At 41.2% G+C, this 26,611-nt stretch overlaps 1 protein-coding gene across 4 annotated transcripts in view; it reads right to left on the reverse strand.

The window, feature by feature from the left end:
• Positions 1-26,611, reverse strand: part of DPH6 (diphthamine biosynthesis 6) — a 248,942-nt gene that overhangs the window by 116,703 nt on the left and 105,628 nt on the right. For all 4 annotated transcript variants that reach the window (XM_053381498.1, XM_053381506.1, XM_053381489.1 and 1 more), the window contains exons 9-12: positions 18,428-18,569; positions 14,794-14,925; positions 11,153-11,282; positions 4,040-4,214 (exon numbers count right to left, since the gene is read on the reverse strand). In XM_053381498.1, coding sequence (XP_053237473.1) covers positions 4,040-4,214; positions 11,153-11,282; positions 14,794-14,925; positions 18,428-18,569 — 579 coding nt within the window. The remainder of the gene's footprint in view (positions 1-4,039; positions 4,215-11,152; positions 11,283-14,793; positions 14,926-18,427; positions 18,570-26,611) is intronic.

The following is a 26,611-nucleotide window of genomic DNA, read 5'->3' on the forward strand; positions in this document are numbered from 1 at the left end:
AAGACTATTGGTGGGTACTAAGCCTGATTGCTATTCGTTGCTCGGTCCCAGCTCCTGCCCACCTAGCAGTTCGAAAGCACGTCAAAGTTCAACTAGATAAACAGGTACCTCTCCGGCGGGAAGGTAAACAGTGTTTCCGTGCACTGCTCTGGTTTGCTAGAAGTGGCTTAGTCACGCTGGCCACATAACCTGGAAGCTGCACTCTGGCTCCCTCGGCCCGTAAAGCGAGATGAGCGCCGCAACCCCAGTCGTCTGCAACTGGACCTAGCGGTCAGGGGTCCCTTTACCCTTTACCTTTACAACTAAATACCAGTTGCTGGAAACCGCAGAAGGGGACCTGCTGTGTTCAGGCCCGGCTTGCAGGCTTCCCACAGGTATCTGGTTGAACACTGGGAGAACAGGATGCTAGATTAGATGGGTCACCGGTCTGGCTCTCATGTCCTTTAACATGGAAAACGAAAGCTGAGAAAATCCTTTGTAAGGGATTTTCACATTTTTTGGTGCTATGGAATAATTTAACACAGCTTTTAAAAGTATTTAAGGACAGCACTGACATAGATGAAGGGGTTCAAAGTCTTTGCCATGAGTTGTGATTTTGGTCTTGGAGATATTGTGGGATAGTTGTTCCGAGGATGAAGCACTGGAATAAATGTCCGTGATTGTAAAGTTATGGCAGTGTTTCAAGCTATTTATTCTAGACAGTATTTGCAAGATGTTCTAGAGTAATGCACTAAGTGGCTTGAAAGCACTTTTTAAAGCCCACTGCAATGTAAATGGGCTATAACACGTTGGAAGCAGCATAACCATTTTAGTTGGCACGTAACCAGAATTATTTATAACATTTTATGCTAAAACATCATAACACTAAACCAAATATAAAAATGTATCTATAAGCATCAGTAAATTACTATCTGCACTGGACAAAAAAAAAAGTTATGTTATACTCCCATGAGTAGCTAGAAACTTTTTGCTTTACACCTTTCTCCAGTTCTTTTCTGGTTTAGCCCCTTCTCTACTTCTACTTCTGCTCCAGATCCTTGCCTTGCCTTGTCTTTTATTTTATTTTTTATTTTATAAAATTCATGCATTGCTTGACTGGAAAAAAACCCAGCAACCTCAAAGCACTTTACAAATATATAAAACAAGAAAACAACCCTAGTTTAAAATGTTCAAAAGTTAAAATGCTAAAACAGATTAAAATTCCATCAACTTTCTAAGCATTTAGGTAGACTTGTCTAAACAAGAATGCTTTTAGCAGGTGTGAAAAGAGTACAGTGAAGGCACCTGCATGATCTCAATAGGCTGGGAGTTCCTAAGCGTTGGCACCGCCGTGCTAAATGACCAAGTTCTTACAAATGCAGAACAGGTATTATGTGGAACCTGTAGTACAGTAGTACCTCTGGATGCGAACGGGATCCGGTCCGGAGCCCTGTTTGCATCCTGAAACAAACGCAACCTGCGTCTGCATGTGCACAGGTCGCGATTTGCCGTGTCTGCGCATGATGTCATTTTGAGTGTCTGCACATGCGTGAGTGGCGAAACCCGGAAGTAACGCATTCCGTTACTTCCAGGTCGCTGCAGAGCGCAACCTGAAAACGCTCAACCCGAAGCTACTTTAACCCGAGGTATGACTGTAGTGCCAATTCTGCCACTCAAAGCGGTAGAGTAGGCAAATGTGGGAGTAAGGCGTTCTCATAGGTAACCTGGTCCCATGTTGTTACCAATAGTAACACCTTGAACTTGGCCTGATAGCAAATCGACAACCAACGCAGTTCTCTGAGCACAGGTGTTATATGCTGGCAATGCCTCACCCCTGTGAGCAACTGTGCTGCATTGTTCTGTACTAACTGCAGCTTCACATTTTCCTGAACTGCTTCTCAGTTTCATTCCTGGCCCTGCTGTTAGTTTCTGTACATGCTCCTGCTCCAACTAAGTTCTGGTTCCCAGTTCTCATACTTTGCTTTCCATGAACTCTCTCCATACCTGTTGTCTTGCATCTCACACCAATGGAATGCAGCTTTCTTCCTTCTGTAACCTCACCATGTCTGTTCATTGAGCTTGGTCCTCTCACCTCAAGTCCTTTTGCTCTCACTAATAAAAATTACAATGGGTTGCATATGCAAGACGACTTCTATGAGTGCAGTGGAACTTCCCCTCCCTCTCATCCCCATGTGTCTACCCCCACATCTGCTATAGGGGAGGACACTTCAGTGCATTTGCAAAAACTGTTCCATTCACACAATAAGTTGGATTCAGCCCAATATTCTGTTCCAGTTGGTCTCCTGGTTTATGAAAATCCTAGCTGCTTCTTGTGTATAGTCTGCATTGCAGGGGGTTGGACTAGATGACCTTTGGGTCCCTTCCAACTCTACAAGTCTATGATTCTAAGATTACGTATGTATTTATGACAAAAAAGCATACTATCTTCATCTCTCTTCTTTTGACACTGAATTTTAGCAAAGGTATACATTATACGTATTTAATATGTAGCCATCATCTTATTCAGTGTAAATTAAAGTCCAAAAGCCCCAAAGTAAAATGTAGAGATCTGTGGGAATTATAATGATTTTTCTAGTGATAAAAGTATATCAACTAATCATCTTTCATTTTTTCACAGTTCTCCTCATCACAAAAGAAGCATGCTTTTGTAACAGTATGAGCATATCACAGTGAAAGTTTTATGCACAGAGTCTATCGCTAAACGACTCTGTTAAATTCAGAGGTTTCAACATTAGGTTAAGACAGACTTAAGGTTCCCTGTCCCGAGCATCTGACCTCCCCCTACAAATGATTAATATGACTTATCTGTGTTCTCACACCATTCAGCGTCAGCCCAAGACATTTTGCTGCCTGAGGCAGAACAGCAAATGGTGTATTCTCTCCACAAATCTAAGCGCATAGTATCCAAGGCCAGTCAATTTATTTTGGTACCAGAAGAAGAAAAGCACCTCTCCTCCGCCCTGGCACTAAAAATGCAACAATAAACTAAATAACTAACAACATTCTGCCCTTTCATGACCCACAAAAGCTCCTACCTGGGCTTCACCCTGACACAACTGCAGCGAATGTTTCTCAACCCCAGTGAGCAGTGACCTATTTTGTGGGAACAGAATCCAGGACACATTCGGCATAATTACGCAAAGACGCAAAGTAAGATTTTGGGTGTGCATGCCATTTTATGATGGGATTCTGTTTATATTTGAAATTTTGTTCTTGTTCTGTGATTTGTTAACTGCTTTATGTTTCAGAGAAAGAACCTGCGATGCAGATTTTTAATTTCAATTAGTTCTACTAGGCAATGTAGGGATGAAGGAAAGAATAGGAGAAGCTGGCTGTTTCTAGGGGGTGTTTGCCTGTTGCTGTTGGATTTCCCCCCACATAAAGCTGTCTTCAGACTTAGAGGATTTATCCAGTCACCTATTATGTTCATAACTATGATGTGTACCAACTTGGAGATGTACTGCTCACAAAGGAAAGCTAAGAATGGAGCACTTCATTCATAAATGTAAATGACAGATTCAGAATTTGGGAGAACATGCAACTGCAAACCTGTACAGATGGCATTAACAGATTTTGTTAATATTTTTACACAGCCTTTTAAGACAACAGGGTAAAAGCTGTAGTGCATGAGACTTTTCCAGCTCAGCCCACACAGCACTGAATCCCAAATTAAGTCCTGCTCTGGGACTAATTCCTGACAGCGTATATGTAAACCCATTCCTTCCATAGGCATTCTTATATGCACCCCTCCTCACAGATTTCCATACACTTCTCTCGCTTTCACAACCCTTTAATAAGCTTAGACATTTTGTATGTTTTTATATTATAGAACATTTATGTTACCAATAGCTTCCTTTTCCCCCTGTTCAGCTTCAAGCTATAAAATTATATATCCTGCTCAAAGGAAAATAAAATAAGAACCAATATTATTATTTTTCTCAGATGGATGAACTAGTATTTCAATATGCAAATTGAAACCTATAACTGGGATCATTCTCCACAGAGTTGCTAATCCAGTGAGGGGCGGGTAAACGCATACCTGTACACACTGACTGTAAGGTCCTATGTTCGCAGGGGCCCAGTGAGAGATGCTCTGTACATGCAAAACCTGCTTCTGTTGACAAGGTGGCTCACCAGTCATCCCATCATACTTCTGTGCCAGGCAGTCCATCTGAAACAAAAGTCCTTCAGGCAAGGGGACTTCTACACAAACTCTGAAACCACAAGACAGGAAGGCAGTTATTTATTGGTGGCATTCATGCATCTTAATATATGACAGGATCTCTTTCCCCTCTCATACTTAGAACTACTACTACTACTACTATTATTAATTGAATTTATATACCACCCTATACCTGGGGATCTCAGGGGAGTTCACAGAATAAAATCAAGATATAAAACCACAAATACCTAATAAAAATAAAAACAACAACCCAATAGCCCCATCCCCAAAAAAGAACACATTTTAAAAGAACACAACTTGGGATTCGGCTGGCACCCTTTGCGCCTCCCCTACTCGCGGGGAAACCCTATTTTGGGGACGTGGGGTGAGTGGCGCAGTGCTTTGAATCGACCGCTTCTTTCACGGAGTGAAGCCGCATTGCTGCTGCCGGAGAGCGCTGACTTTTTCCTGTGGACAATTGGATTTTAAACAACTACCCGTGAGTAGAACGGAAAATTGGATCTTGAAATACTTTAATTTGGCACCGAAGCGGGAAGGTTCTAAACAGGAAGTCCGCCTTCTGCTTTTGTAAATAGATTGAAGCAAAGACGCGACAAGCTAAAGTCTCTGAAAGCTTTTGACAAAGGATTAAATTTCCATCGGTCAAAAATACAAAACCCCCCTTGGAAGCAGGAGAAGAGGGGGGAAGTTTTGGACCTAGTGAGCCTGCAGGAGAGAGTGAAAATCAAATTACCACTGCTCTGAACCTGGAAAAGGGCTGCCAGATGACGTTTGGGGAATGTTCATTGACAGAACGGATTTGACAGCTAGCTAAAATAAGAAAGATACTGTTTCCATTGTTCTCTTCTGCGTTCAAAAAAAGGAGGAAAAAGTAACTGAAAATCGAAACTATTTTTATTTGCTCGAGTTGTGCTTGAAAGAATTGATACAAGTGGAGACTGTTTCCCTCTAGAGGGAGCATGTGAAACTGTTACAGGAGTGTAACAGGGAGATCTCCAGCTGCAAGATAAGGATTCTGAGAACCAGAGATTGACCTTGGACCATTCAAAATGTTGATAGGAGAAGCTATTGTGACTGTACTATATAAGATAAACTACTCGCTGGAACAGCTTCATAAAAAGACAGATGACACGATCTTTAAAATTGATAATTTGGAACAGAAAGTGACTAATTTGAGTCAAAAAGCGAGTACTAACACAGAAACAATTCAGGACTTGGTACAGGAATATACCTTGGCAGGACAAATGGTGGAGGAAAAGGAGAAAGCTGTTGTTGGGAAACCTAAAGTAGTACAAGCGGGATCCTTAGTTTTTCAGAAGCAAATTGAGGATTATAAATTGAGGTCTCCCATGATTGAATCTAGCAAAAGTCAGATTTTGAGGATTGGATCCCGGCTTGGACTGAAGAAGGAAAGTTGGAAAGATCCCTCTATCCAGGGACTGACTGACTTTTGGGACATGGGCTTGGGTTTGGAGGAGCCTGAAGTTTTGGGGGCCTCTAGATTTGGAGGATTCCTGAAATACGTCCTGAAACTCTTTATGGACTTTAGTTTTAACCATGGAAATTTGGCTGAACTGTCCAGAAGGAATCAAAGTACTGCTAGGTTGGAGTTTTCCCGAGATTTGCTCCTGAGCATTAAAGAATATGAAGAAGACCTGCAGAAGGGACTTGGAAAAGATTTAAGAGCCTCGGACATAAGATCTCCAGGTTGATGGACTATATGGAACTGACGGAAAGGACTGGCAGAATCCGAAACCAGGGAGAGGAGATGGTGGAAGAAGACTGGAAAATTTAAAGTGTATATTTAGAAATATTGTAAAAGTAATGACTGCTAGAAAAATGGTGGAATGATATTTTATGGATTTAGCAGAAATGCTATAAGAAGTTAAGTACATATAAGTAACTCAGTCTTAATGGGAAATAAGGTTAAAAAATATGTTATTTATAATATGATAGAAAATAGAGAAAGATGGAAAGGATTTGCTGAAACAAGTACTAGAAGTGGGATACAAAAAGGGAGGTGTGAGGAAGTCGAGGAAACAAGGGAATGAAGGATAGAGTATGGAAAAGGAGGGATGTTTTTAAATTGTTTTTGTTTTGCTTTATTTATGTGTTTAGTTCAATGGGTTTAGGTTGGGTTTTGTATTGTTTATATATTGTATTGTATTGTTTTTGTTTTTATTCTCTTTTGTTTTTTTACTTTTTGTCTTTCTTTTCTTTCTTCTCCTTTTTTGTAACTTTTAAAAGCAATAAATATTTTTTTTTAAAAAAAAGAACACATTTTAAAAGGGCATAGGATGAAAATCGGATCAACCTGGTTGAAAAGGAACGTTTTTGCCTGGCACCTAAACTTCCCTGGGGAGAGCATTCCACAGATAGGGAGTCACTGCTGAGAAGGCCCGTTCTTGTGTTCCCACCCTCTGGACCTCTCGAGGAGGCAGCACATGAAGGAGGGCCTCAGAAAATGTTCTCAGGGTCCGGGTAGCTTCATATGGAAAGAGGTGGTCCTTGAGGTATTGCGGTTCTGAGCTGTTTAAGTCTTTATAGGTCAAAATCAGCACTTTGAATTGGGCCCAGAAACTAATTGGTAGCCAGTGCAGGCGTACCAGGATTGGTGTAATATGCTCAAACCGTCTTGCTCCGGTGAGCAACCTGGCCGCTGAATTGTGCAACAGCTGAAGTTTCCGAACCGTCTTCAGAGGCAGCCCTGCGTATAACACATTGCAGTCCAATATAGCTCCACTGGGTAAGACATCATCATTGTTCCCACTGAGTGACCCAACCTCTTCTTTGCCAATGTCACCACCGTTACCTTTCCCTTTGGGTCCAATCTGTTCCCCTGGCATATAGGGAGAGTCCAAATCAACTGAAGAGTGCTGCTCCTTCTCCTTGCTTACACGTTTGAAGAGAGCACACCAACAAGCAGTAACAGCAAGAAGGATGAGTAGCGGCAGGGCCAGGGGGCTCTGGGAATCTCTAGTAGGCCTCCTACTGACGAGTGGACCTTGGAAGATACCCAGTGATGCTGAAACCTGACACCAGCTCTGATTCAGACACTAAGTTCTCCATATAGCCATTGTGAAAGCTGACTGCTACAATTTATGGCAGCCTTCTGTCATAAGCAAGTTGGCGTGGCTACTGGAAACCCCCCAAAACCTGCTCCAGAAGGTTGGGAAATGCTTTGGAACAGCAAGAGAGCATCTGCAGGGTGGAGGTTCATTTGGAGAAAGCAGCTTCCCTCCTGTTCTGTTGAGCCTCCAAATGGAATAGAGCCTTCTGTGACAGGACATCACTGGATACAGCCCCCAGTACACACTGTGCTTTCTCATTCTTCCTTCATATTTAGGTGTGCTTGTTCTAGTTCACAGAGCTTCTGTGAAACTGCCAAAACCCATATCTTTTCATACCATGCCTCTATAGAGAGGCCCTCCAAATATTTCCAGTATCTAGAGATTATTGGTCTTGCAGCCATCAGGAAAAACCCGAAGGAAGTTTTACTTCCCATCTTTGTTCTGGTTGTCCCAAATACTTAGCTGTATTACTGAGGGCACTGGTAACAAGCCATGTGCTGTTACTGGGTTAACTTCAGTAAACACAGATTCCCCAAAGAAGTTTGACTTAGGACAGGCATGTCCAAAGTCCGTTTCAGGGGCCTAATCTGGCCTGCCAGTTGGTTTAATCCAGCCCCTCTGGCAGTTTATTTCCTGAGGTAAAATCCTAAAAAAAACCCTCAACAGCGTCAACCCTAAAAAAGCAGAATAACTTTGGGGTAAAATCATAACAACAGCTCAAAAGCTTCAATCCTAAAAAAGGTTGGCTCCTTGGCTGGCCCTCGTGGCCCTTCACTTCATCAAATCTGGCCCTCTTCGAAAAAAATGTTTGGACACCACTGACTTAGGACATTCCCTCCAACGCTGGAAATGAATTCCTTTATGCCAACCACATTTCCAACATATTGGTTTAGGGAAGGTGTTTTTCATAGATGAGCTAATTTTATGGGCATATAAAGACACCAAAATACCTTTGTGAGCATAGTTTATCTCAACTATGCTGAGATTATATTTGTGTAGGATTATCCAAAATTTGGTTGTATTCAACTAAGTCATATTCATATCAGACCCACTGAAATAAATGCATCTAAGTTAGTTATGTCCATTAACTTTAATGGACCTACTCCAAGTAGGACTACTGTTGAACACCACCCCAAAATATCTAAGGGGCACCAGGCTGGGACGGGTGCTCTATAATATGTAGAAACTTATTTCCTTTATTTGTGGAACTCTTCTTAACTGATTATATACTGGGATAATACAGAGAATTATTATTATTATTATTATTTTCTAAGTTATGGAGCATGATATTAGTAAGGAACATTGGATATTTATCTCAAGAAAGTCACCAATGCAATGAGTTTCACAGAGATCCAATTAGTAGTAAAGCTATTACCAAGTGAGGGGAAATATATCTTATTAACTGGAATAAGTAATAAAGCCCTCAACAGAAAAAAAAATCCTAAAGAATTTGCTTCTTATAAAATATTTTATGCAGCATTAAAAATATTTTAATTGTAGTGTCCTTATTTCATGAATGTTATATATTAAATTTTTTATTAAGAAACAGAAATGAAATACATTTGGATTCCAAATTAAAAGAAATGAGAAGGAAAACATGCTTGTTCTGAATCATGGTGAACTCCAGTATGGATACTGAATAGAAAGGCAAACCTAGAAACGGCAGTTATGGAAGCAGAAGATTGGAAAAATATTCATTAAAACCTGCATGGGAAGACAGGTGAACAGTTGAGCTCCATATTTTTTCCCCACCCTGAAGAGCAGTCCCCTGATATCACTTTATAATCTGCTTTTAAAACTCTTCCAAGTCACAAAAATAGTTTGCAACATTGCCAGAGTTGATGTTCCTGGAAAAGAAGGAAAAAGCTCCACTGCACGAATGTATTTTCATTAGGGGAGTGCATTGCTTCAGCTGCTGCAAAATATAGCTGCTCATGTCCTGGTGGGAGATAGGAGGCTAGTACAACAAAACCAGTTCCATGGGTCACCAGTGCCTTTCTCATCCCAGTTTTAAGTGCTGTTTGCAAAGCCCTAAACAGTTTCAGTCCAAGTCACCTTCATAGAATCACAGAATTCTACAGTTGGAAGGGACACCAAGGGTCATCTAGGCCAACCCCCTGCAATGCAGTAATTTATCCCTATCAACCTGCCTGCATGCTAAGATTAGCAACAGAGGACCTTTTCACATGCTCACCTTCAAGAGCAGCCAGACTGCCAAGTATGAGAGAGGGAAGGAGGCCTTTCCCACAGTGGGCTCACATCTGGATCACATTATCCCAAGTCGCAAGGTGGTTAGATTGGTCTCAACTAGGGCCAGGGCCTTTTCAGTACTGGCCCCGACTTGGTGGAATGCTCTGTCACAAGAGAGTAGGGCCCACAAGACAGAGGTGTTCTGCCTGGCCTTTGATTTGGACTCAGTCTGACCCTTATGTTTCCCTCCCCTTAGGGTTTTGATCTATAGGCTACTTTTAAAATGAGGCCACATTTTAAATGGCATTTTAACCTGTATTTTAAATTGGTTCCCCCCCCCCATTATGCTTTTACTGTAATTTTACCGGTGTTAGCTGCCCTGAGCCCGGCTCTGGCCGGGGAGGGTGGGGTATAAATAATAATAATAATAATAATAATAATAATAATAATAATAATAATTATTATTATTATTATTAGCAGGTATCCACCAAGCCTGTTCCACCATGGTGGGCATTCAGAAGAGCCCTGAAGATTCATTCATATTCACCAGTCTTCTTCTAAGGTGATTTCTCTGAAGATACTTTACTCGGATACTTTTTTGCTTGATGCTGTGTACTGCTGACCTATATTCATTTATTTGAGGTTTTAATTGTTTTGTATTGCATTTTATTAAGCAAGTTACCACGGGAGGCCTTTTTGCCCATAAAAGTATTTCAAATAAACTAACTGAAATGAACAATGTCACTCTAAATGCCTCAGTTGGACCACTATATCCAATTTAATTCACTGTGCACTAAATAAGGTCGCTATTAAACAGAAGAAACTCATATCACTCAAACAAGCTCCTTCTCCTTGAATACTTTCGAGAGTTCCCTGGAATTGGTTGTTAAGCCAGGCTAAGAATTATAGCTCTGTGAGGGGAATAAAGGTAAAGGGACCCCCCTGACCGTTAGGTCCAGTCGTGGCCGACTCTGTGGTTGTGGCGCTCATCTCGCTTTACTGGCCGAGGGAGCCGGCGTACAGCTTCCGGGTCATGTGGCCAGCATGACTAAGCTGCTTCTGGCGAACCAGAGCAGCACTCTTAAGGAGCTACCTTTCACAGGATTCTTCGAGGGGAGGGCCAGGACCATTAAAAGTGGTATAAAACTACTTTAAATGTATAGTGCACATGGGGCCTAGGACCAGGAAGGCCTAGGTTCAAATCCCTACTAAGCCATGATATTCATCAAACAGTCCTGAGTCAGTCACCATCTCTCATCCTGTTACCTTACAGAGTTGCCGGGGGGGGGGGGGAGATGAAGGGATGGGGAAAACCATGTATACCACCTAGAACTCCTTGAAGGAAAGTCAGGTTATAAATGTATTAAACAACCAAAACAATGCTGTAATAAAATGGGATGTTAGGTTTGGGATGAGATGATTCCGTGGCAGAGGGTCTAAGCTCAAGATGAAACCAGACAGTGCATTCAAGGATATGCACAGCTCTTCCAGAATAGTGGGTATAAACTTGGGGTGTGTACCTAAAAGGCCTTAAGAGGAGGACATTCATGTGACAACTGTAAAGCAGCTGCTAAAACAGACATAGAAATAGGTGAAATGAAGTCCAGAAACGAAATATGACAAAAAGTGTCATAAATAAAGCAGCGTAGTAGCAATGAAGTATATTCCAGAGTATCATAAATATAAGGTAGCAGTAGTAAGAACCTACCTTGCTGGGGGACACAAATCAAATGCTGTCACATAGACTGAATTAATCACAGCAAAATCTTTCATGCTCTTCATATACAGATGGACCAAAATAATATCTGTCAATTCCAATCCCTTTGAATTCAGATGAGCTGCACGTGGAAAAACAATGCAGCCGTTAAAGGTGGGAGCAATTACATTTGTACCAGAATAATAGGAGGAATACTTTTTTTGAAGTATTTCCCCAAGAAAAGCAAGCAATAACATATTAACATTCTCTTGGGCTGTCTGAGGTCAGTCATACATTACATAGAGGCAACTGTCACACAAAGGATGTTTAGAAAGTAAAGAATTGTCTGATTTCACTTGTTTAAAAAACACCTTCACATGCTGTGTCATGGCATTGTTGTCTTTTCTGAAGTGAATTAAAAGGAACACTTTTCAAGCATTAGGAGTTGGAGTCAATGAACCACAATTGGAAGGAAAACAGCCACCAGCACTATAGAGTTATGATTTTTACAGCGGTATACTGTGTCCCACAACACGTGCAGTGTCTTCTGATTTAGTTTCACTTTTCTCAGAAAATGTGGAATTGCAGCTTTAGATCCAGCCCATGCCTGTTAATCAGATGGCAGCATTTCCTCATTCAAGTACAAATATATTTGAAAACGAGCAAGAACATAAGAAGAAGAAAAAAACGATCCAGAAAATATTTGCAAGTATATCAGAGGTATTTGAGTTTAGCAGAGTTTCTCTGAATCGGGATGACTAAAGCTGCCTTCTAGCTCAATAATTCTGAACACATCGTTAGTTCCATGAGCAGCTCCTAACTAAGATGGTATTCTTGCAGAGTCATTTTGGGATCTAGTGGATCCTAGCCCAACTCAGTCCCACCGTCAGAATGGCCCTGTTTGGCAAGTGGAACAGCGAGCTCTGCACTAGTTATCTACCGCTTGGACTACTGCAATGCACTCTACGTGGGGCTACCTTTGAAGGTGACCCAGAAACTACAACTAATCCAGAATGCAGTAGCTAGACTGGTGACTGGGAATGGCCGCCGAGACCATATAACACCGCTCCTGAAAGACCTACATTGGCTCCCAGTACGTTTCCAAGCACAATTCAAAGTGTTGATATTGACCTTTAAAGCCCTAAATGGCCTCAGCCCAGCATACCTGAAGGAGCGTCTCCACCCCCATCGTTCAGCCCTGACACTGAGGTCCAGTGCCGAGGGCCTTCTGGCAGTTCCCTCACTGCAAGAAGCAAAGCTACAGGGAACCAGGCAGAGGGCCTTCTTGACAGCGGCGCCCACCCTGTGGAATGCCCTCCCATCAGATGTCAAAGAGAGAAACAACTACCTGACATTTAGAAGACATCTGAAGGCAGCCCTGTTCAGGGAAGTTTTTAATGTGTGACATTTTAATGTATTTTTAATCTTTGTTGGAAGCCACCCAGAGTGGCTGGGGAAACCCAGCCAGATGGGTGGGGTACAAATAATAAATTACTATTACTATTACTTAGGGACAGATGGTGGCATCACCCTGTGTATTGGTCAGGGTGGGTGGGTGTCTGGGGGATCAAATGGTTGGACTGCAGTCGAGGTTGCTGACTTCTGCCATCTCTAGATAGACATTTTAGGTGTTTGGGTCATAGAATACATAGATGCATAAATTTATTTCTTTAAAAAAACCAGATATGGGGCTGAACACTCTGTGTAACTAACAAGCTTGTTGCTTTAATCTTGTGAGTTAGAACGACTGTGCGCATTAGTAGATTTCCATTCGGCAAAGTATGAACTCTCAAGAGTTAGCTTTGTAACAAGGCTTGTGTTTCCTCCACCTTCTCACCGGCATGCAGAGCAGGACAGTAGGGCAAGCAGACAGCAGGTATGGCTTTTCTAGGAAAAGGTTATAACACATACCTAAAGTGTCTCAGCAATGTTCTGGCAAAAAAAACATGTGGAGGTTCCTTCAGCTGACAGGACCATAATTCATTCCGTGTCCCCACCCCCTGTTCAGAGAGCAAAATAAATAGCCACAGGAAATGCAAGCATTACCTGGGACCAAAACGCTAGTAGTTGGCCAGAAATGGAAAACAATACTTCAAATGTAAGTAACCTGCCAAAAACAGTAGGAACCTTAGCTTCTGGCCCAGAGGCACAACCACTACTTTTTGTCTAATTCTAATGAAAAGAAAGGCAAGGACGTCTAATATTTGGATTGGCTGGGGTCCATGGAAATATAACAAGCAGCAAGCAAACGTGATAGAGCCCCATTGCTTACATTTACATGTTATGCCGAAAAGATTTATGCAGAACTTTGCTGCCTTTACCTACAAGCCTGATTACAGCCTCCTTGCTGATTTCCAGGCTGTTAAGAACTAGCTTAAGGGTCCTTTAGAAAGCATGATGCCTTTTGGCTTTCAAAATTGCTAGCGCTTCTTTATCATTCTGTATTCAGTCATGAACTCAGCTGCACAAGCCAAATGTTAAGATTTTATGAGCTGATACATCAAAAGTATCCGTGAACAAGAATACAAGCTTGCCCATTGCTGCCTCAGAGAGCAATTTCCATTTTTATGAATGAAAAAGATGCCTGCATAAACATTTCTTTATTTAAAAGTGTAAAATGAGGAAAGATGCAGAACAAAATGGAAGCATTTTGTTTTATATGTCAATATCTTGTAAGGGTTTGATAGTAAGAAATCCAGCTACTACGATTCCCAAGATAGCAATTCTTTCCTTGCATTAAGTACATAAAGGAGATTTAAAGCCACTGACCTAATCCTGGATGCCAAAATGTACCACAGCCACAGTTTTCTGGAGAACTCAATTTAAAATTATGGTGATAAAGGCAGTTTAGCAAGCAGAAAGCATACACAACACAGAGTGCATACAGCAAAATATAAAAGTATGAAAACAAATCCCACTGTCTTTTATAAATGACACAATGAAGAGCGGAGAGCCTGACTGCAAATGATTTTAAACGTGTTCACATATACTGACGCAATTCTGCAAACACCTGCTGCCAAGCCTTTAATGTTAAATATGACAGTTCTCACATTGTTCTTTTTCATAATGAGCAATCCTGAGATAGCTAACCAATCTGTAAACATTAGAAATAATCAACCAATTTTTTAAAAGAAAGAATTGATTAATCAATGCATTTCAAAACAATTTGATTAGAATTTGTAGCAGATATGAGAGAGAGTCATCCGTTCTCCTAAGCACATTCTTGCATCCTTCTTCAATTCTGGCAGTGGGGAGAACAAAAAGAGAGACTGAAAAGTCCCAGGATAGTGAACTAGGTGACCAAACATGTGTGTGACCTGGCATGCTCGGATAGGGAGCGGCCAGTGGCCTAGATTCTTTGAGGAAACAAGACCCTTTCTTCTCTATGGGAGGTCTGCTGCTTAGATATATCTTGTTTACAAACAGCTGGCCCCACCCACTCATAGCAAAACAGACTGCATACTCTCTATAGCACCTCCTTTGCTGCTGCTGCTTAAGAGAGCCTGCAGTGTATAAACAATTGGTCTTCTAAATTTGTATTCAAACCATTACATCAACTCATCACCCCATTTATTGATAAGAAGTTGCAGCGCTAATTAAAGCAGATGTATTCTGCATGTTACATTGTATTATTTAAATCCCTAATAAACCACCTCGGAGAGACGAAAAGACATTCGTAGCCGATTCTTGCACGCTTCCTCCTTCCGATGCATTTAGGAGAGCACTGAAGCCTGTTAGCCACTGGTAGCCCTGCGGAGACTTCACTGAGGTTTCAAGCGTCTTATCTGTAAAAATGTAAGCTTTAAAAGATGAGGTTGTAATGGCAAATGCTTTAGCCTTATTTAGTCTTTCCTACAAAAACAAGCTACAAGACTTGCTACTTTAAGGTTTTTACAACAAATGCAGCTCTACATTCCCAATCAAAACAAAAAAATTTTTTCCTTCCAGTAGCACCTTAAAGACCAACTAAGTTAGTTCTTGGTATGAGCTTTCGTGTGCATGCACACTTCTTCAGATACACTTGGTACATTCCCAATGTATATACATTCCCAATGTAATACTTATGACTCCTTGAAAGAAAAAAAGTGGATTATCACTTTGATGATGTCCAAATGTATATTTCATGATGTATAAAGCAATTCACAAACCAAACAGTATACTCATATCCTTTTTACTAGGAACTAACACCCAGCAAACATACTTAGGATTGGTGTACATATACAACACACTATTCTATTTATTTCAACCCAAAATAATTGTCCAAATGAATAAATATCACACTATTTTAGGATGTTACCATTTCCTAAATCATGCTGCTATACTATTTGCATGGTGTGTATATATTTAAGTTCAGGTTCAACTGTCAAACGCACCATTACATACAAATGAATAAAGCCTATGAACTGGTTTTACATCAAACATAGAAAGCTCCCTTTCACAGTGTCAGACTGTTGGCCCATCTAGCTCTGCACTGTCTACACTGATTGGCAGTAGCTCTTGAGGGTTTCAGGCAGATAGTCTTTCCCAGCCCAGCCAAGGATTGAACCTGGGATGTTCTGCATGCAAAGTATGTGCTCGACCACTGAGTTAAGACCCTTCCCACAAGCAAAGAAGTGATCCAATTAAAGGTTTGGAGCCAACTGAGCCCTGGAATGAATGGAAAACACTTTGGTTCCTTGTACGTCTCTGATTGCAACCTTCAATGGTAAGTCATGCCACAGTGACGCATTCCAGGCATTCTGGAGGCTGCCCCGACCCTCAGGGGCAGGTTTTCACAGAGGTATAGAGGGCTGCAACAGGAAAAATGAAGCTGTAAAACTGGATAATCAGAACTCCACTCCAAGATATTAGGGTCCAAGCCACAGCATCACTTGAGCTCTGAAAGTGCAGCTTCCTCCCGATTGAAGTGCAGAGTGTTTGCGGACAAGGACATTTGCAGGGAAACCAAAATGCTTGTTTACAAAGCTATTGCACTACCAACCTTACTGTATGCTTGTGAAACACAGACCACTTATAAACGCCTTCTCCAACTCCTTGAAAGATTCCATCAATGATGTCTCAAAAAAATTGTACACATCACTTGGGAAGACAGGTGAACTAATGCCAGTGTAGTGGAAGAAGCAGAGATCACCAGTGTCGAAGCAATGATTCTTCAACATTGACTTTGTTGGACTGGTCATGTTGTGCAGATGCCTGATTTTCGTATTCCAAAGCAACTACTCTATTCCAAACTTAAAAATGGTAAGCGTAATGCCAGTGGTCAACAAAAGAGGTTTGAAGACTCCCTCAAAGCAAATCTAAAAAAATGTAGTATAAACACCAACAACTGGGAAACACTGGCCTGCAAGCGCTCCAATTGGAGAGCAGTCTTTACCAAAGGTGTCGTGGGTTTGAAGACATTCAAACTCAGGATGAAAGGGAGAAATGTGCTAAGAGGAAGACACGCTTGGCAAACCCTCACTGTGATCAACTCCCACCCAGAAACCTATGTCCCTGCTGTAGAAGGACGTGTAGATCCAGAATTGGCCTCCACAGTCAAAACCGTGTTATGGAAGACATTCTTACTCAGGTACGAGTGATCACCAAAGAAAAAGAAGCAGCATTAACTTTTGTGCCTGCAACTCCTTACACATCCATCCATGACATATGATGGCCATGCAGGCTGTAAAATTGCGCAAATATTTAGGATTATGTCTTCAAATTATTCATTAGCAACTCAACGTATTGAAAGTGAAGTGGGCTATTTGCAGAAGGTGGTGCATGAGATTCTGAATCAGAAGTATGGACTTGAAGTATGTTACAAAGAAAAACAAGAGCCCTGAACAGATCTGTTCCATTTCCCCAAGCATTACTCTATTACTCTTCCGTGCAGTACTTTATTGAAACAAATAGGACTTCTCAGAATAGAGTGCCTTTTTGTGGGATGGAGCTCTAATTCATGCAGATAAATAAGAGCTGCAGCCCTATAGCTCAAATTTAAAGAGGCATGGGCACATCATCTGGGAGGAGAGCAACATTGGAAAGCTATAATAGTTATTAACACTAATGGGAATTATATGTATAAATCTCCCATGCATGCAGGAGAGAGTCATTAGAGTCCAAGAGTGAAAGCCTTGAACTTCCTTCTAAGAAAAATGCTGACATCCCTAATAAGATTCTGAAGGTAGGATGAAGGAAAACAAGAAGTCAAAAGACCTCTACTGCCATTCCCAAGTTGGTAAAACAACAACAACAACACACCAAAACCCAAAACGTTCTGTTGGTATTGTTAAAAATAAAACTGCACTCACTTTATGATAAAATTACTTTACTAATTTACTCACTAATGCCAGGCCATTTGTGTATCATCCACATTGCACTGCAAACAGTCACTGTAATTATTTTTGCATTTAAAATGCAATGTAATTACGCAGTCTTAGAATTCATTTACTTCTGACCTCACAGCTAACATTTTTCTCTCTCTGCCTTCCATATACCTGCCAACTTATGATAGCATTCCAAGCATTTGCAAAGTGTTTTCTGGTCCACAAAAGTTTATGCCGCAATATATTTGTTAGTCACTATTTGTTTTTTATTGATTACATGCATATACTGGCCATGCAATGGAGTTACCTTTGTTTACAGACCATTAAAAATACAAAATACACAAAATGTAAATGATAAACATTCAAACCAGTTGTAAATAAATCAAGAAGGCCATAACCAACACAAAACCAGTAACTGAAAACAATTGAAACACAACATGAAACTAGTAAGGGGAATAACTTAGTGCAGAGATCCAGAAACACTAAAATAGATGTAGCATTATAATTGAGAACATAAGAAGAGCTTGGTGGATCAGGCTAATGGCTCTCACAGTGACTGGACAATTACCTGTTGGAAACCGCAAGCAGGATTCGAGATCAAGAGCACGCTCTTTTCCTGTGGTTTCCAGCAACTTGTATTCAGAAGCACAACTGCCTCCAACTGTGGAGGCAGTGCATATAGCCACTGTGGCTAGCAGCCATCAATAGCCCTCTCCTCCATTAAAATGAAAAGGCCTGAAATAATGAAAAGCTATTCACCTGGCACCTAAAAAACCACAGACTGGGCACCAGGCAAGTCTCTGCAGGGTGGATATTCCATAAACAGAGTGCCACCACCAATAAAAATCCCTTCCTTGGTTGCCAGGAAAGTATTTAAGGTGCTACTAGGCTTTTTGTTGGTTCTGATGCTACACACTAACATGACTATCCCTTAAGGAAATTGTATGTATCCTTAATGACTGAGGAGAAGCAGAAAACTCACTGGACTTCACAGAAGTAGGTCCAGAAGTGTCCCAGATGATGCAAGCGGCTTCCTTTCGCTCATCTGACGTGGGCCATGTGTTTTCTTCAAACTGCTTTTCACAAGAACAGCTCACAGCCAGGGCTTTGCTCAGAGGTTGCACCTGGTTGAAATAAATATTGCAGTACACATTACCTCAAAAGGAGAAGCCCTTGGACAAGCAAATCATCTCGAGGTAAAAGGAACGGAGCGCATTTTATTTCATTTTAGAGCAAGATGTGGAGGTAAGATGCTAATGCCTGTTACTGAGACTGAGTTTCCACATATAGTTGCTAACACTTAAGTCCCCAGGAGATCAATGAAACTTGCACTGGATTGCAACCTTGGCAAACAGTGCAACATAATGATTTAATTTACTTAGTACAATTAACTGAGAATCATTATATAGATAAAGCAATGCAAATCAATAGTACACATGGGAACATTCGTCATGTTCATGGTAATGGAGACAAGAAAGCAACCTTAAATGCAACCTTAAAACACTCAAACTGCAGGTCTGTTTAATCTAAAATACAAAGCTGTTTTGTGAAGTGACCAAAACAAGAACCCGCCTCTGTCTGCTCCTCTTCTTCTAGTGTGAATCAGGCTTTTTTTTCTCACTCTAAGGAAGTGCTGCTAGCATGATTCGGATCTTCACAACCTTACAAGTTATCCAGTACACAATATCGAAATTTACAGCGTGGGTGGGGAAAATACTTACTTTACTTACTTATTCAAACCTTTATTAGGCATTATACAAATAAAACGATAAAAGAGAAAGTAACATATAAAAGCCTTGAGATATATACAGAAAGGCAGCAGTTGGCTACATACATATATATATATATACATATAAAATCAGTGGTTTTCCTTGCTAACCCGCTCCTTGGAGGGCTACTACCAAAAACTCGGCTACCCCCGCCGTTACCCTTTGGTCAACGTCGGATAGGCAGAATCCCACACATTCACCTTGTTGGGGCTCCAGACCACCCAAAAGAGGGGACAGCACGCGTTGACGGAGCGTACTGTACAATGGGCACTGAAAGAGAATGTGCTCTACCGTGTCCGGGACATTCATAAAACATCTGCAGAATCTCTTGTTTCTGGGGATGTTTTGATATCTTCCCCTGACAAATGCTGAGGGAAAAACATTCAAACGGGCCAGCATAAAGGCCCTACGTTGGGCTGGAATTATTAATTTGGTGACGTAATTGGCTCTGCTATCTAAGATATTTAAATCATAGAATATGGGCGAACAAATTTTGTTTACAGCTGCCATAATATTTTGCCTCTCGACATCCTTTAGTCTAGTTAGGATATTATGGAAAATGTATTGCTCATTAGAATTGTACAGGGGCTCCAGCTCGATGCCTAAAGATTCAATCTTTTTTTCGAGGTACTGATACCATCTTGATTTGTAGGAGTCTTTGAGCAAATCAGCGAGCAGACTTGATGGAGGGCAGCGAAAATGGCAGCGTAACCAGTACTTTATTGAGGTGGACCAGGCCCAATATTCCATTGTGTGTATGCCTATTTCTGCACACATTGTTTCATATTTGATCACAGTTGGGAGTCCAAGAATACGTCTCAGAAAGCTGGAGTGAATCTTTTTTAGATCACTATTATATGCTTGGACCCATAGCGGGATTCCATAGAATATCTGGGATTGCACTTTTGTTTGGAATATCTGATTGGCCGCAGGAATAAATTGATTGCCTTTCTGATAATAAAAACGGGCAACAGCTGATGAGGTGCACTTTGCCTGTTTTATGGCATTTGTGCGATGATTTGCGGTGGGGAAAATATAGATCATAGTCCACTAGCAAATATATGGTGACCTGCACAGTACCTGATAGATGCTAGTTATTTCTACAAAGAATGATGGACTAGATGGATCTCCAACCCAGCATGGCACATGCTCTAAAATAAGGGTACATATTTGGATTGAATAATTCTTTTTTTTTTTTAAGATATTTATTGAAATTTTCCACTTTAATACAAAAAAAAGAAAAAAGAAAAAAAGAAAAAAAGTTAAAAACACATAAAGTTTACAATCCTTATTTTTCTATAACATATTTCCCTGACTTCCCCACACCTCCCCTTCTTATATTCCAATTCAAATTGTTAGTTCAACAAGTTCTTATCCCCAATTTTTAACCTTTTTCTGTTTAGTTCATTTTAAAAAAGCCAATTTTACCTTATAAACATCAATATTTATACATCAATTCTCATTCTTAAAACTTTTTTCTAAAGTCGACCCAAATTCCCTTCCACGACTTCCCCAATTTTCATACAAATAGCAAAACAAAATAAAAGCAAAAACAGATTGTAATTATGCACCCTTTGGATCCCCAAACTCCACCCCCCCTTTCCCGGTTTCAATCCCCAACAAATGTCCATCAGTCTTGATCTACTATCAGCCTGGAGATCTCACGTCCGAGGCTCTTAATTCTCTCTCAATTCCTCTCTGCCGGTTTTTTTGATAGTCCTTAATATTAAACACCAGATATCGGAGAAGGTCTAGCCAAATGGGATCCATATTTCTTCCAGCCAGACCTCCATACTTAAAAGTGGAGCCCGAATCTTGTTTCTTACTCCTTTCAAGTCCAAATGTCCCCAAAGCTCCAATTTCCACCTTAATCAGATTTGTAATCCTTGGATCTTCAGATCTCCACATAAGGAGATCTCTCCATTCTTCAATCTCCAATTCAAACCAGATTTTCAACATCAAGTTCTTATTTTCCTTTGTAGCCATCATGTCAGGCCTCCGGCTCTCCTTAGTCATCTGCAGCATTACAGCTCCTCCTTCCTTTTCCTCAGGAACAACATATATCTCTTTCTCCACACTCTCAAAGTTCTCAAGTTTCTCTTCTTGTCCAGCTGCATAAACTTCCTGAGTCAAGTCCTTATCAAATTCAATGAATTTATTTACTGTTAAGTCCAGAGTTGCAACATTTGTAGCCAAAACATCAATTTGGCCTTGTAACTTTCCCAAGAGAACAAAAACTCTGCCCAACTTAGCTTGTATTTTCCCTCCTTCAGCCATTCTTGTAATGTCCCAAAACCCCCTCTAGAGGGATTTTGGTTACTTAATATTTCTTCCAGTTCAAATCCAAAAGTCAAGTTAGTTTGTATCAGTTCTTCCTTATTTTCAACAAATTATAACCAAATTGTAACAAATATAACCAGCAGAGACAACAGAAACAAAGTTCTCTTTTTCAGCTTTGACAGCTAATTTGACAGCTGTCAAACTCTTCAATACCTCTTCAACAGGCTCTCCCGCAGATCACTCCCGGGTCCGGGGGGGTGGCACTTCAGCTCCCGAAATTAGCTCTTATCCTCCAGTAAAATTACTTATACTGCCAAATCGTGAAATTAATGTCTTTTGCCCAATAAACAGGAAAAAATTATCTCGACCTTAGTTAGCTGATCCTTGCTTAAGATTATTTACAAGACGGGGAGACGGACTTCCTGTTTGCGCCTTCCCCGATCGTGCCTAATTTTTTTTAAAAAAATTCTTTCTAAATCCAATTTCCGTACTACTCACGGGTTGTTGCTTTTAAAGTCCAATTGTTCACAAGAAGAAGTCAGCGCTCTCCGACCATGGCATGCGGCATCACTTTGCAGGAGAAGCAGTCAACTCTCAGCACCGCGCCGCTCACCCCGTCCCCCGTTCCGAAGCCTTTAAAAAGGCTCCTTCGCGGGTCGGGGGGCGCAAATGGTGCCCACCGAGTCACCAAGTTCACAGGCTTCATCGCCTGTGATTTCTGAGGATCCCCGCGTCACCGCCGCGGCAGGACCCAACTCCTGCGGAGCCGATTCCCTCCGGAGCTCGGAGGGAATCTGCCATTAGCCGATGGCGCTAACCCGGAAGTCCTTGGATTGAATAATTCAAGGGTCTACACTTCGCCAAAAAACTTTTTATATCTGAGAGATAAAGAATGACCATTCTTTTTACTGTTATTGTTGCCTGATCATTAAGTGCAGAAGCCTAAAAAAACACGGAAGACCTCAAGTGCACCCAAAGTAGATTTTTATGTCTGAATTGCTTCTAAAACATATTGCTGTTTTTACAGATTGTTTAATGAAGACTGGGGACTAGACTGAAAGACAGCGACTTCCTTAAGGATCTGCATCGGAACTTGGGTTACTGAACCTTTCGCGGTTTTGCCCAAGTCCCTACCCAGTATGTCCACACTGGCTTTCCAAACTAAACAAGCAGAACACTAACTTTCATTCTAGTGGGGCTGTAGGCGTTTTGTAATGTCAGGATAAAAACCCAAATTAGAAAAAGTGAACAGTTTTTGGTCCTGTAGGCTGTAGTATTTGGGACAAGTGGCCATGCTCCCTTTATAAAAACTAAGGACTAAATTGCTCCAGCAGCACAGGAAATCCATCAGTGTCACTGCTGCCACCCGTGGAAATCTCTCGAACAGCATTAGGCCTAAGACTCCTCATCAACTTTGGCATGTCTGTGCCAACACAGGTAGAGCTGCCAGATCCTCTGTACTCATTGCTCTCCTTCCAAGAACAAGGTCAATTTTTTCTTTCCCTTAAGAGACTTCCACACAAAGCAGGTCATGTGCAGAATGCCCATTAACAGTCTACTCCCCCCTCAATGAAATATTTGTGTTTCTACCAGCACAGGACTAAGCAAATGCTTACAATGCCCTGACAATATGAAATGAATTCTTACATTTTCTCTTCAGGCCCTCAGTATTGTACAAAATGCTTCTGAGAAGTATTTCCTAATGAAGATTAATTATAGAAGGCCATGATTCGCCAATCATTTGCCCCCTCGCTAGTGCGGGAACAGAGCGATATCTTGCCATAGCCCTCTTAATTTCCATTCGCTTTCTGCCAAAACAGAAAAATACAATGCATTGTAGATGGTTCTCTTATATCCACACCTTTGGGTAAAATGGTGAGATGTGGTTGCGGGCATGCTAAGGATTGGGTCCCTGTAAACTTCTTGGAATAAAGAACCTGATTTTGCTACATGCCTCAAGTTTCATGTACACCTTAAAAAGAACAACCATAATTAGCAGCCGCAGTGTCTAACTTGTCAGAGATCTTCATTTCCTTGGCAGAGGAGGCTTGTTGTTACAAAAATCTAAAACTGACAGCGTTTCTCCCACTGAGCAGTTCTCTCAGAATAGAACAGAGCATAAAACTCTGAAGTTAGAAGGAAAAGGCTCTGATAATCTCTTTGCTTCTTGTTTTCTGCCTTGATCAGTTCTCCTGTTAAAACAACATTTTGAGGGAGACCACATGCAGCTTCGTGCACTGTGAACAGACATATGAGATAGATATTACTTGGGTGGGGAATAGACTTGCCATATCAAGTAGAGAACGAGTGAAAGATTTCTCTGTCTTTCAAAGGAAAGAAAGAAACGTGTGTGTGTGTAGCTTGTGTGTGTGTGTGTGTGTGTGTGTGTAGCTGCATTCATTTCTTAAAGGAGAAAATGATGGGTTCATCTTTTGCCTGTTCCAAAAGAAAAGCATATAATGTCACACCTTTCCAAGCAAAAGAATTTCAAGATCAGTAAAGGCGTATTTTCAGTTGGCATATATATATATATATATATATATATATATATATATATATATGTGCCATTTATGAGATCCCCTATGAAGATGGTTATGGTGATATGAGAAATGCACCAACATCTCAGGAGTGTTAAGTACATTAAGAAAAATATCCCAGGCTGCCTGGAATCTCTCACTGATATCACATGAACCAAAGGAGAAGGTGGCATATGGCTCAAGGTCATGGTTTTAAACTGCCTTGTGGAAACAGATGCAAATCCCCATTTCTTTTCTTTTTAAAAGCTTTTTACAAAGTGATATTTAAAAGTTTTTTAAGTATTTTGATCCAGTGGGGATTAAGAGAATATTTCATAGTTTGAGAAGCTGGATGGGCTTGTTTTAAGGAAAGATAAATCAAGTCTTATATGCAGGATTCTGCTTCTTTAGTCCATAAGATTTGTTTGTGTTTGGCAGGAACATTTTCTCCTATTACCACCAGGCTTCATGCACGCGCATATATGTGTGTGTGTATATACAGTGGTGCCCCGCAAGACGAAAATAATCCGTTCTGTGGGTGCCTTCATCTTGCAGGGATTTTCTTCTTGCGGAGTACCGCTGATCAGCTGATCAGCTGATCAGCGGTATTTGACAGATAAGCAGCTTTTAGCGGCTTAGCGGCTTAGCGGATAAGCGGCAATTTACAGATAAGCAGCTTAGCGCCTTTCAGAAAAGGCAAAAAAAAAAGGGAGACCATGGAAAAAAATTCGTTTTGCAAGACAGCCCCATAGAAAAATTCGTCTTGCGAAGCGGAAAAAATATCGGAAAGCCCTTTCGTCTTGCGCATTTTTCGTTTAGCGGGGCATTCGTCTAGCGGGGTACCACTGTATATATGAAAGATATGCTTTGCAATTTACATAGAAATAAATGTTTTTTTTCTTAATTAATTAAATGTTAATGAATCACATCTCCATCTTGAGATACACAATTAAGCACAACTTGCATATCAGAGGCCATGACTCCAAGAGAAACCTCAGAAAATTATGTCCCTTCAAAGGTAATTCCCACTTCCCTATTTCTGCAGTTACTCAAGTAAGGAAAGGGGTGGGGGGTCCAATAGAATCCATTTTCTGACCATTATTTTGTGTTGTGCTTCTTTAAGCCTGACCATGAAAATTTGCAGAGTTCAAGTCACCATTTTTCGGTGTAGCAGGATAGCTCAACCAGTACAGCAAGAGACTCTTAATCTCAGGGTTGTGGGTTTGTGTCCCATGTTGGACAAAAAGATTTCTGCACTGCAGAAGGTTGAACTAAAAAACTGACCCTCGCGGTCCCTTCCAACTTGACAATTCTATGATTCTATGATCTGCGCAAAGAGAATCAAATGAGAGAAGAATTCAATGTCAGTCTTGGATATTTGAAAGTAGAGCTGAAAGAGTATGGACATTTGTATAGCTGTGGCTTTTGCCACCCTCAAAAACTACCCTCCCTTCCAGCAATTTTGGAGTACTACCCTGAGAAGGGCAAGTTTTGTTGTTGTTTAGTTGTGTCCGACTCTTCGTGACCCCATGGACCAGAGCACGCCAGGCATTCCTGTCTTCCACTGCCTCCCACAGTTTGGTCATGCTGGTAGCTTCGAGAACACTATCCAACCATCTCATCCTCTGTCGTCCCCTTCTCCTTGTGCCCTCCATCTTTCCCAACATCAGGGTCTTTTCCAGGGAGTCTTCTCTTCTCATGCGGTGGCCAAAGTATTGGAGTCTCAGCTTCCTTCCAGTGAGCACTCAGGGCTGATTTCCTTAAGAATGGATAGGTTTGATCTTCTTGACATCCATGGGACTCTCAAGAGTCTCCTCCAGCACCATAATTCAAAAGCATCAATTCTTCGGCGATCAGCCTTCTTTATGGTCCAGCTCTCACTTCCATACATCACTACTGGGAAAACCATAGCTTTAACTATACGGACGTTTGTTGGCAAGGTGATGTCTCTGCTTTTTAAGACGCTGTCTAGGTTTGTCATTGCTTTTCTCCCAAGAAGCAGGCGCCTTTTAATTTCGTGGCTGCTGGAGAAGGGCAAGTATGTTCACCCATTCAAAATTAGCATAGGAACACTACTTTCCCTCTCCTTGGCTGCACCATGTTATGATGCCATCATATTAATAATGCAATCTCTGACTGGATGTGATCACTTGAAGATATGATCACCTTGAAAGAACTACGTATTTTTCGTTCTATAACACGCACCCGACCATAACACGCACATTGTTTTTAGAGGAGGAAAACAGGAAAAAAATATTCTAAATGAAACAGTGGATGTATGATTTTTGTGGTTCATGCTGTGGCCACAGACATGTGATCTGACAGTGAGTTTGGAGTAGCCCAATGCAAAAATCCTGAGGATCCATGTGGATCCATGCTTTGTAACCACGTTTTTGCACCACTGCTGCCCCAGGCAACAGTGGGTGTGTGATTTTTTTGGTGCAAGATGTAGCCATGGACATGCTATGTGATCTGATGGTGAATTTGGGGTGACCCAGTGCAAAAATCCTGAGGATCCATGTGCATCTGTGCTTTGTAACCACGTTTTAAGTGGGGAGGGAAGGAAAAGCACTCAAGGGACAAGGAACACGCGTTGGGTGG

This window comes from Podarcis raffonei, chromosome 1 (genome assembly GCF_027172205.1).
Source record: "Podarcis raffonei isolate rPodRaf1 chromosome 1, rPodRaf1.pri, whole genome shotgun sequence".
Lineage (NCBI taxonomy): Eukaryota > Metazoa > Chordata > Lepidosauria > Squamata > Lacertidae > Podarcis > Podarcis raffonei.